The sequence below is a fragment of the Haemaphysalis longicornis genome, unplaced genomic scaffold (genome assembly GCF_048455015.1).
Source record: "Haemaphysalis longicornis isolate Haplotype H1 unplaced genomic scaffold, Haemaphysalis longicornis Haplotype H1 scaffold_9, whole genome shotgun sequence".
NCBI classification, from domain to species: Eukaryota; Metazoa; Arthropoda; class Arachnida; order Ixodida; family Ixodidae; genus Haemaphysalis; species Haemaphysalis longicornis.
Genome location: NW_027526460.1, coordinates 35,564,089 through 35,576,289, shown reverse-complemented (window position 1 = coordinate 35,576,289; position 12,201 = coordinate 35,564,089). Strand labels below are relative to the sequence as shown.

Genomic DNA, 12,201 nt, shown 5'->3' with positions numbered 1-12,201 from the left:
TTTCCGTTTATAATTCAGCGTTCTTATTTCATTTGTCCATGACAAAGCGCTCTCCCTCAACTTTCTCGTTTTAGGTGTCAGTGATCAGGGTTGACCCGGTTGGACTGAGAGGAAAAAATAGGATAAACGATCTCCCGACAAAGCTAATGTGTACGGTGACATTTGGATGCACCGTTACAGCGAGGGCACGGTGAAACAAACTCCTTGCTTTGTGGATCCTAATATCACACATACTTTGAGCTGACGGAGAATTTTTACAGCAACGATCCTCGACTATGCATATCCGGGATCTAAAGCACGCGTATTACGATACCCAAGAGTCATGTGGTTTACTCATAGTTCGGCGAGGCACAGCTTGTAATGTTCAAGCCGTAGCACGTAAGGTATACGTAACCAGTGCGAAGTCAATTCGTCTGAAATGTTTTGAACCGCGACAATTCTCTTGACAACTGTTGCGTTGCTGACGCATTAACATACTTTCGACATGCGCGTGGAGGAAAATTGTATCTACTCATACTACGACGGCCGGAGTATCGGTAAACAAAAAGCAGCGCTGAAGCTGCTGCCCGTACGTCACAAAAGCGGCCTTTTCGAAAAGCGAAACCTTCGAGTTCGCGCAGCGGAAAAGTCTTTTGTCACTGTTAACTCGACGTGAAAAGCTCGAGGAATACAAGATATAACAAAGCGTAAAGACGGTTGAAGACGTCTAAATAGCAATAACGGTGGTATCCTAAACTTCGACTGGTGCCAGCGAGGCAGTCACATAATGATGCAAGTCGCTAATAACTCTGTGCGGAGCTACGGGCCTTATTCCGGTTACAGTTCATGTCCGGATAAAAGGTACTTTTTCACACTTCGGAAGGGGAACTCAAGCTGCTTACCCGTTTTTCAACAGGGAGTTGAGCCTGACGCTTCCGCCTGCTTTCCGATTCGCCTGCCTATATGCGCGTACTTGTAGGTAATCGTACACCGACCACCTCCAAAGGCCGCACGCGAGCATGCGGATCCGCACACTGTCACCTCGCTCGGCACGTGCTCAGAGGGTATCCCAAAAAGGGGCGCGATGTGGAGAAACGAGCAGAGCACCGACTCACCTCTTCCACTCCTGCCGACGAATCTGAGGTCGTTAAACTTGGCCACTTGGTTCTTGACCACGGCCGAGGCGTTCCTCAGTTCGGCGCAGTAGTTCTCGTCGTTGCCCGCGCGCAGCGTGACCAGGGTCCCGTCGCAAACGTCCCCGAGAGTGACCACCTTGAATGCCACCGGCAGCGTCTTGTTGGAGCGCCAGTGGCTGGGAAGCACCGAGCACACCAGGTTGGGGCTGCCCGTGCGCATCAGCTCTCCCGGGTGCTCGGCCAGCACCTGGGTCAGGGCCCGCTCGCCCGGCAGCACGAGCTCGCTCATCCTCCGGCGGCGGTGCTGCGTGGAAGGCCCCTCGTGCGGCTGCTGCTTGGCCTGGTCGGCGGCCGGCAGATGCATTGAACGCTGCCAGGCACGCGCACGCGCACTCGGCCCTCTGAGGTTTGCGGGCTCGGCCCGAATCGGCCGTCTGCCAGACCGCACCACCGCACCCGCCTTTCCTCCTCGCGCGCCTACTCTCCTTTCGTGGCCATCCGCGACCCCCTCCTCCTGGCTAGCCGCCTTTGCTCTCCCCCGCGTTTGCGGGCCGAAAGAGAGAAAAGCGAAGGCTACCCTTCCTTCTTCGATGCCTACCGAATTGCGGGAGAAAGGGCAAGAGAAGGAGTGCGCGCCGCGGTGCGGCCAGCGCTGGAAGCCGCGGCGGCGGCGGCGGCCGTGGCGTAGCGCGCGCGCCTGTTGCGTTGCGTTGTGCGTGTGCGTGCGTGCGAGCGCGTGTGGGTGTGCGGCGTAGCCTGCGAGCGGGCGCGCGAGGGGGCTGACGTGCAAAACCGCGCTGGTTGGCGGGGAAGCTCGCCCGGAGGAGGAGCGGTCGCGGCGCGCGGGCGGCCGCCGAAGCCGGAGGCCGGCTCTCCGCGCCGGCCGCACTGGCAGCCGCGCGCTCCCCTCGCTCGCCGTCGTCGACGGTAGCGACGGCGGCGGGCTACCTTTTGCTGCTGCTACTTGTGCGCGCGCGCTCCGGCGCTACCGGTCGGTCTCGGCGGGCGGTGCGTCCTTCATTTCTTTTCCTTCCTCCTGGCCTCTTCTTTATCCGCTTCTCTTCCTAGCGTTCCTTCCCCGCTATCTCGGTCTGCCGCAAGAAAGCTCCCTCGGTTGCGTCGTGCGGCGGTGAACGTCTTTGGTCCGAGGAGTGCCTTCTTTGTCGATCGCGGGCTTTCATCGGGCTCGCCCTGTCGTTCCGAGCCGTTCCCGATAAATTCCCCGCCATCAGGTCGGTTCTCCAAGTTTGTTAGCATCGGAACTTGGTTTCTTCGCGACTACGTGACAGAGTCATTGCACTTGTCGATTTGGATGCTCTATTGAGTGGGTGTATATGTCCGGATGAGTGGTGAGTCAGTCGTAATGATGGAACATTGGGAAATTCACTGTCTGATTTCCAGACTGAACTCCACTGAGAACTGTTTATCCTAATAACAAAGATAGACGTATAGCTAAACTAACTATGGCCTTACACTATGGGACGCGTACGCAGGTGTCTCTTAACGGCTGTTTCTACAGTTTGTTTCACTGGTCATGCTTCGTGAGCTGGATAATAAACATTTCGGTGTAAACACCCAGGCGGACCTTCGGGATGCCAAGCCATGTAGCATTGATTGCGGGTGGTATACGTATGAACTACACAGCAATCATGCAATGCCCTCGCTAAAAATCTTAAAAATAGCGGTACTGGCAATAGCGGGGTGTTTTGAAAATCCTTAAACCAGAGCGCATTCAGGTCGACTTTTTTGCTTAATGTGTAAAGAAGGGGCGCTGTTGTGAATCTGGCTCTTACCTGGTGCTTTACCGGTTATCAATGCGGCATGCTCACATCTGTAACGCTCCCTGTCCCAGCGAAGGTCTCAGAACGCCTGCTGAGGGAGGGCTCGCAGTTGAATCGCAGTCTGGAATCATTCACAAGTACAGGGATGATTCCAGTCCGGGATTTTCTCGGACAAAGAAACAGTAGATTCTTAGAATTGCGCTCCGCATTGCTTTCCCCAGTTTTTCTTTTTTATCTCCAGTGCTGAAAGTTGACTGTAGATTTTAACGTAAGCAATGGTCAGGCTGCAGTCGATGGACACATTCCTGCAATATATTCTTTTCAATAACTGAGACTCTTTTAAAACGTGGTGGATAAAAGAGTGCAGATGATAGATAAGGTGGCCATGAAATACCGTTGCCAAATATTCCTTTTCGCGCATCAGAGAGTTCACAGGCTCGTTCAAAACACTTTTTTTGCTGTTTCTATCTGGGCATTGTTTGCATGCTTCAGCGGCATCTCACAAGCAATTAGCCTCTATTAGCCGGCTTCCTTTCAAATGCATCCATGAAAGCATCCGACATATACTTAAAATACACAGCAGCCGAAAAAAGCAAATCAGAGAAGAGGTATAGGCCGCGGAGAGCCCGATTCATCCCTGTGTGCTGGAGATAACCATATTCCAAGTGCTTCCAAGCGCGAAGGAAAAAGTGAAATCATGCATCGGCAGCGCTGCAGGGTCCCTGTGATATGTAGTTTTGCCTTATTAAAAAGACGTGACGAAAAAAAGAACAGAATTCAGAACTTTGCACCCCATGGTGTCGTTTTTAGTCCCCCGTCATCATCGCTCTGGTGTTCAAACTATTTCAAATGTTCGGGGCAAGGGCGTAGCCATGGGGGGTTCGGTGTTAGAACTCCCCCGGAAATTTTATGAGTGGCACATCACACCCTCTCCTTTCGACTTTTTTTCCGCCCATGTGTTTTACCCACTTCATTATTAATTTAATTGTAAAAACGGGAATTATATAAGAAAACGAAAATCAGATATTGTCTGGGCTCAGACAATAATCCTTATTTTTTTTTTTTTTACCAGCGGGGTATAACACCCCCGAAAAATATTTCTGGCTACGCCACTGGTTCGGGGCGAGCCAATTCAATTACGTAGGCACAGGAGTGGGGCAGGGCACTATCAACCTGCCTCGGTCGATTTTGCGTAAGTGGGTTGAAGCCTCACACGTGAAGCCTTCCGTATTTTCTACTTTACAACACTGGTAGAGCTTTCTAATGAGCACTGAAGGAGCCAGCGGTGGGATCATTTGGCCAACAGGACCATCAATGCTCTGATGTAAAAAAATAATCAACACTATCGAGCTCTTTTATCAAACATAATCATAAAGTCGGTCAGTTTTAAAAGTTCTTTCGGGATTCATTTTTGCCCTTGTTGACATTTTAATATCGAGCTTGCTACAGAATGTGTTACGAGGCCTCGTTCTAACACATTTGTCTTAGGCGTAAAATGCGCTTACCGCGACGAGTCGCTCCGCCCTCAGATTCCATAACGAAGAACTCTAAAAAATGGATTAACCTCTCCGGTTGGCCAGCTGCGATCTGCAGAACTGGTTGGAAGCAAAAACTTGTATCTATGTACGCGTATATTTGCGATATCGTGCGGGATTGATAAATTTCTTTCCAAACACGAACAGTTAATTCCCCTTCGGGTGCCAATATGCATTTTAGTATACAGCTATCCTAAAATGTCAGCAAGCGTAAAACTTGTGGGAAACTTGGATATCAATTAGCTCAGGGGCTGTCGATGAATCCTCACTGCGTTCAAACAGCACATTTAATGCTGTACGGTTTCTGTTCTGTCTTTCGAGCATTTAGTGTGATTCCAATAGCATACGCACGGTCGCTGGGGTTATATAGTTTCTTCTGCGAAGTCGCAACTAAAATAGGACTAACAGATAGAAAACCCTTTTTCTTTGCCTGTGAGTTCCCTCAATCCTTATTCGATCACTAGCAACAATGTATTCTATCAGCAGTTCGTCGAACTAATAATTATCTGTCAACTAGTATAGCTCGTCAAGTTGCATGTTAGATGAAGCCAAATTTGATACTCGGGATGTTGCGAGACACACGCACACGCGCGCACGCACGCACGCAAGCACGCACGCACGAATTTTCTGTTTCGTATGCTTCATAAGAACGATATACTAAGTAAGCATATCACTGCTTTAACCGAATTTCTCTCCCCGTATTCTGTGTCTAGGTGTATCGATCAAAATGTGTTCCGTGCATTTAACAAGGCATCAAGAATCGAAGCGGCACACCAACAAAACAACGCCGAACAGAAGCAAACGTGAAAGCAGGAAGCGACCTTGGAAGCTGTCTGCTCCTGTAGGGAGCGACGCGGAGCCCGTCGGCGCGTACTCAAAGGCCCGATGTCAGTACAGCCTGGCGGCGGTTATAATACCAGAGGCGGGAGGAGGGAGCCCCTAGGAGAATTACGACCCGCGGCGCGGCCGGCCGGGGTTTCGAGGGAAGCCGTAAAGAAGGCAGCTCGGCCGCGGCGACGGCCACCGATCGAGCCGCAACGACGCCCAGAGTCGGGCGCTTCTCCCCCATGGCTTCGCTTCGTGCGTTGTTGCAGTCGGAGGCCGGACGCGGAGTCGTGGTCTTTCCAATGGGCCCCAGCTTCGGCGGTCGATGCGAGCCACTGTATACGTGATCTAATGTACGATAAAGTTTGATTATAATGATGTCATTGGGGGGGAACTAGTACTATTGTCGGACGCAGTATTTTTGCAGTAGTGTGGGCTGCACTTTTATTGGCCCACCGCAAGTGGCATCGTTGTTATTTGTAAACTTTTCAGGTGTTTCTTGCAACAGCGAAGCTGGTTTACAAGCCGTAAGTTCGTTGTTGCACGAAAAAATACCAAGAAAATTCCGAGCGTTTGTGAGCGCGTGCCCCGCGGCAACAACCGAGCGTCCCTGGAACGGGCAGTGGCGTTAGCAAAATATTTTAAAACTGGCAAAACCTTGAGGAGCGAGAAAACACCCCGCACTCGTGAGCGCGTGTATCGCGATGACCACCGCCAAGTCCCCGGCTCGTGCAGCGGCAGCGGTGTGAGCGCGTGCGGGGTGTTTTCTCGCCCCTCAAGGTTTTGCCAGTTGTTTTAAAATATTTTGCTACCGCCACTGCCCGTTCCAGGGACGCTCGGTTGTTGCCGCGGGCCACGCGCTCACAAACGCGTGGAATTTTCTTGGTATTTTTCGTGCAACAACGAACTTACGGCTTGTAAACCAGCTTCGCTGTTGCGAGAAACACCTGAAAGTTTACACAAAGCTTTGTGTGTGTGTGTATATATATATATATATATATATATATATATATATATATGGCATTAACTCCTTGGGCCCTCTTCTCCAGAGAGAGAGAGAGAGAGAGAGAGAGAGAGAGTTATGAGTCTGTAAGCCACGATGGGGAAGCTTATTCACCACCGTTCGCTACAAGATTAATGTTCTTTACGGCGAAGCTGCTAGCATCTAGTTGTCAGAAAATTTCGTGTTGTAAACAAAAAAACCCAGGCAGGACCCAGCATTTCTCGCCTCAGACGCCGAGCGCATGGGTCAGGCTAATCGAGCATACAGCATAGAGCTCAGTATTGGCCTAAAAAACCACAAAACCAGTATCAAAACCTCATTATGGCTGATAAGGCCCCCCCTGCCCACTATGTGTTACTGTTAAAGATTGTGGTTGCCGATTATGTTTGAAGGTTAGGAAGGACCAGCGTCACTTTTTTGAGCAGTTCATGCCCGAGACGCTGAGCGCATGCCAGATCAGCCAAGGCAGGACCCAACATTTGCTGCCAGAAATACCGAACACAAGCGATAAGCCCGCCGAGACGACGAGAAACATTTCACACCCTCCCCCATCAACATTTGTAGTGGTTTAAAACAGCTTCCCTGGACATCCACTTTCGCGGGGCGGGACGGCGACCACTTTTAAAGCGAAGCTTTCTTTGCCTCACTGATAACGTGGAAAAGCAGAACCGCGCTGCAGGAAAGCCAACTTTACACATCGGGTTTTACAAAACGATGATGATGATGGTTATGATGCTGTTGTCGTTGTTGATGTTGTTGTTGTTGTTGCTGCTAATGATGGTGTTGTTGTTGATGATGGTGGTGGGGATGATAAGCGAAGGCGCATAAAGTGCCTCAACATGAAAACGCTACCCGTTGTCGGGATCGAACCAGGGTCCTCCGAATTATGAAACAGTCGTCTATCTGACTCCGCCATTCCGACACGGTCCTAGCAGTTCGGATTTTGGACGTTGACTTTGACTTAGGTTGAATTTGAGAAAGCTTCGTGTTTTAAGCAGCTTTGATTTTCTTTCCATTTTTATATCGTAAGAAATCTCTCTCTATATCGCCCTCTCTCTCCCTACCCCTATATCACCGCAATACAGGCAGGCAGTAAAGCTGCCAAAGAAAGCTCGCATGAACTGGAAGAGTCCCAACCACGACCAGCTCTCGTCTATACAGCAATCAGCTCACTCCTGTAAGAGACACGCGCACAACCTAAGCATCCCAGATCTCCGATCGATCACCCAAATCCGCCTTTCTGAAGGAGCCGAGACCAGAGAGAGTGTTGAGCGGAGGTGCGAGTTACAGTCGCTAGCAGATCACCAGAAAAGAAACCGCGGCTATTGAGAGAGGGGCCTTGCCACGCGGGGAGTCCTGCGGCCGTCACGCAGCGACATCTTCGAAGCCTGCACAAGTGAGTAGGGCTTCGGCCGGCCCGAACGATCGCCCTTCGCAAAATGTATCAGGTTTGCCGGGCTTCTATTGATGACAAGCTGCTGCGGCCCGCAAACATTATTGATTAGCCCTCTTTTCTACCTCTTCCCTTCTATCATATATGTGCCGCGTCGGCATCGGCGATGCTTCTCGTCTTCTACTTTCCTTATCCTGATTTCGTTCTCAGACTTGGTCTCGCTTTCGTTCTTTTTTGTCCGAGCATCACGCGTTCTTTCCCCAGCACACGTGTGATGAGGCAAGACGGAAAGCATAGGGTCAGTGTGTTTTATCTTTAATGCCGTCACGTATTATCTATCAACATTTTACCTCCCCATGGGTCCTTGTTACTTTTATGATCGCAGCGATTGGATACATAGGTGCGTTGTGGTGAAATAAACCCACGAAAAATTAGTCATTCGGGTGTGTTGTGGTGAAGCACATAGGTGTTCACCCATGAGTCGGCTTCACCACAAGGCGACTAGATGAATAATCATCGCATTAAAAAGCGAAATATTTAAGTAACCATGCTTAGTAGACGAACCAAAAAATGTAGACTGCGCTTTGGTATCACTCAAGGAGAGAAAGGCGTTTCCCATTGTGTCGTGTCGAAGTGTACATCACGTTTTAAGGCAAATCTAATGACCGCCCTAACCCGCAAAATTGGTTCTCCAGGCCGCAATATATTTGTAATTGGGGCGAGGCAAATAAACTAACGTTATATGATGGGAATGACCTCAAGCGCTGTACAGTTGCCCAGCCAGAAATGTCTTTCGAGAGGTGTTATGCGTCCCCGGTAAAAAAAAAAACCTAAAAGTAAAGATAGCCTGGGCGAAACTATAATTCATTTTGATTTTATTATCTATTTTTAATTTTTTTTTTGGTTTTTACATATTAGTGTACCGATGCGGAGTAGAAATAGCGTGGACGAACAAAATGCCGAAATGCTGAGGGGAGGGAGGGTTCAGATAATTTCTGGGGGCGTTCTGACACTAAACCCCCCCCCCCCCCCTTCCACAGGGTACAGGGTACGCCCTTGGCGCCGTTTACAGTATATCACAATGCTTGTGGATGCAAATCAACGATTTTGCTCTTGTGCTAACCCGGCAAGGCCATCTCCTGCCCAAAGTGCGCTCATTCTGCCTCGAATAGCACAATTTTGTGAACATCTCTTAATCACAGCACAGCCATTTCGTTCTGCATTTTTGCCGCGATGGCTGTTAGCAGGATATTCGGTTTTGTGTCGTTTGCAGTGCGCTCCAAAAAATATCACGCTGAGGCTTGTAAAGATTGCTTCACTGCAGGCATGTGCGCAAAAAAATACGTCAACTTCATAGGAGTGCATGTGTATTTTGAGACATTGTGTTCGAATCTGATTTCACCCGTCCAGGTCCGTATGAGGGAAACACGTGCCTTACCGAGGCCCTAGGGTATAAAGGTAATACAGAGAAGGTGAACTACAAGGCTACATATGTGACGAAAAAAAATAGAAATGTTTGTGAAGGAAAATCACAGCTGCCATCCGAAGCGGCAAAATTGATTTGTAGCCTGCCTCTAATGGTAGCAATAAAATTAAGAGATTACCACAGCACAGAAACATTAATTTCGTGATGAGATTGCACACATCACCACTTCGATAGAATGGTACTATACCAACATTTGAACAGACGAAGAAATTTGGTGTTTTCCGTAAATATAACGCACTGATTGGGCGTAGTACCCTTTGACAACGTGTGGATCAAGAATATAAATGTACACCAAAAGCAAGGAAGGAAGGAATAATGTAGAAGAAAGGCAGGAAAGTTAACCTGGCTAGAGCCTAGTTTGCTATCCTGCACGTGGGAAAGGGGAAATGGGCAAAAAAGAGAAAAAGTTGGACCAGACACGAATGCCCAGCACTGAGGCACTGACAGTGATTGACACTGGAGGCTCTCAGTCTATAGCCTAGTGTTCAAGTTCGTCGCCCGTAGAAAACGTAATAGTTCCTTAGTCGCCTTCTGAGCGGATGACTGAGAAGGCCAGTGGCACAGAATCTTTCCCTCCGAAAATGGCCGCCGAGAGTCCAGGTTCCTCAGCGCTGACGACAGCTTTTTTCTTTCAGCCGAGTAGCGTGGGCACTCGCATAAAACGTGGCGTATCGTCTCCGATGTGCCGCACGTTTCGCACTCCGCCCTTGCTGCCATTCCTATTAAGTACGAGTAAGCATTTGTGAATGCCACCCCCAGCCAGAGACGGCAAAGACTATACAAACCTTCCAACCCGAATTCACGTATCTGCTCAAAAATAATTCTTAAACGAGAAGTTTATGCAGCCAAACCCTTTCCAAAACACTAAATCTGGTAAGATAATTAATACTTGTAAACGTTGTTGAGCAAAAAGAAAACATTAGGGTTATTTGATGCAAGATATTGATGCAGACCTGGATCTCGCAGTGGTCTTTTAATTGAAAACAAATGTGTGCTTGATATTTGCGCTAGCAAATAGAAAAAAGATGAACTAACGACCTTTTACCCCAACCGTGTTCATTCGCCGAAACTGAAACTTCAGACACGGCCGCTCGATGGAAACTAGTTTCCATCGAGCGGCCGTGCTTCAGACATGCTGAAACTCTCACGAATTTTTTTCTTGTTATTTGCCGCGCTTCGTGGGGATCAGCGCAACTACCCGACGACTGCAGGATGGCCCGAGTTGTGCCCGTAGTGAATTATGCACCGGACCGCGAAGAGAGACCCGCCGCGGTGGCTCAGTGGCTAAGGCGTTGTGCTTCTGAGTATGAGGTCGCGGGTACGATTCCCAGCCGCGGCGGCTGCTTTTCTGATGGAGGCACAAAACAAACAAAGCAGACAGCTTCCTTGCTTTTGTCGTCGCCGGGCCGGGCTCCGCGGTGAGCAGCACCCTGGGCTTCGTTTGTTCCTGCCCGGATCCTCGAGTAGAGGGCACTGCCGGTGCCTTGCTTATTCGGGCCGCGTACGTATCCGCGCAAGTAAACCTAAAGCGTGGCAAACTGTTCGCATGGCGACGCAGTGAAACATCCCCCTCCCGAGGGGCACGATCAAATGCAGAGCATTTCCGGGGGCGCATGACGTTAAGTAGTTTGCGCTACGTTAATGTTGCACTTGTAGCAACTGCTGACGAGAGAGCGCTCGTCAGCAGTAAAATTGGCAGCCTCGGCGAACCTTGAGTCCGAGAGAGGGGAGAGAGTGTCCTTGAAATGTGCCTGGGCGCGCTATCGAATGTTGATCGCGCTGATAGCGAAACGTCTGAGCCGGGCATGTCGAGGCGAGCGATGGGGACTACTACGGACGCGTAGAACGGGTGACATCGTGAGTCAAAGAAATGCTCTGCATTTAAAAAAGTATGTTTGCAGATCGATGGCGGAAACGTTTTCCGGTGAGCCTCATCTCTTGCTAACGAAATAATGGAAGGCCGTAAGGCTTTCCTACGTATATTGGTACCAGCTGCTCGTATGGTTGATGAAAGAATGACTACCTAGCAATGCACAAATGTCTGAAGTGAAGCCGACTTTACAAAAGTTAGTTGTACAGCAAAACGGCTTTAACATTTATTCGAGAATTCGTTCACACAAGTTTATACAATTCTTTTCTTTTCCATGTCCTCTGCGCCGACGCTTTAACGTCGAATTCTGCTGGTGTAGTGCAGTTCCCGTCATCATTTTACAAACCATGAGTTCGAGAGTGGTGCTAGGTTACCCCGATGAAAAGCTGAAAAAGAACATAATATTCTGCCTTTAGAGCTAGCTAGGCTACATACTACACACATACGCGCATAGGTGCATACTTACATAAATACGTACATGCATACCCATAGGTACATACATACGTACATACATACATGCGTACATACATACATACATACATACATACATACATACACACATACATACGTACACACAGACATGCGTACATGCGTACATGCGTACATGCATGCATACATACATACATGCGTACATGCATGCATACGTACATACATGCGTACACGCATACATACATACATACATACATACATACATACATGCGTACATGCATGCATACGTACATACATGCGTACACGCATACATACATACATACATACATACATACATACATACGTGCATACATGCATACATACGTACATACATACAACATACATACATACATACATACATACATACATACATACATACATACATACATACACACACACATACATGCGTACATGCGTACATACGCAAATGCATACATACGTAAATACATACATGCGTGCATGCACACATACGTACATACATACGTACATACATACATACATACATACATGCATACACACATACATACATACATGCGTACATACATACATACATGCGTACATACATACATACATACATACATACATACATACATACATACATACATACATACATACATACATACATACATACATACATACATACATACACATATACATGCGTACATGCGTACATACGTAAATACATACATGCGTACATGCACACATACGTACATACATACGTACAT

General features: G+C 48.6%; 2 protein-coding genes across 11 annotated transcripts in view; one reads left to right on the top strand and one right to left on the bottom strand.

Annotated features, from left to right (window-relative positions):
* The window catches only part of LOC144152778 (uncharacterized), a 135,348-nt gene extending 133,202 nt beyond the window's left edge, over window positions 1-2,146 (bottom strand). For all 3 annotated transcript variants that reach the window (XM_077684223.1, XM_077684225.1, XM_077684224.1), the window contains exon 1: window positions 1,095-2,146. In XM_077684223.1, coding sequence (XP_077540349.1) covers window positions 1,095-1,479 — 385 coding nt within the window. In that variant the 5' untranslated portion in view covers window positions 1,480-2,146. The remainder of the gene's footprint in view (window positions 1-1,094) is intronic.
* LOC144152780 (transcription initiation protein SPT3 homolog) overlaps window positions 1-12,201 on the top strand; it is a 706,894-nt gene that overhangs the window by 520,192 nt on the left and 174,501 nt on the right. The gene's annotated exons all lie outside the window — the stretch shown is intronic.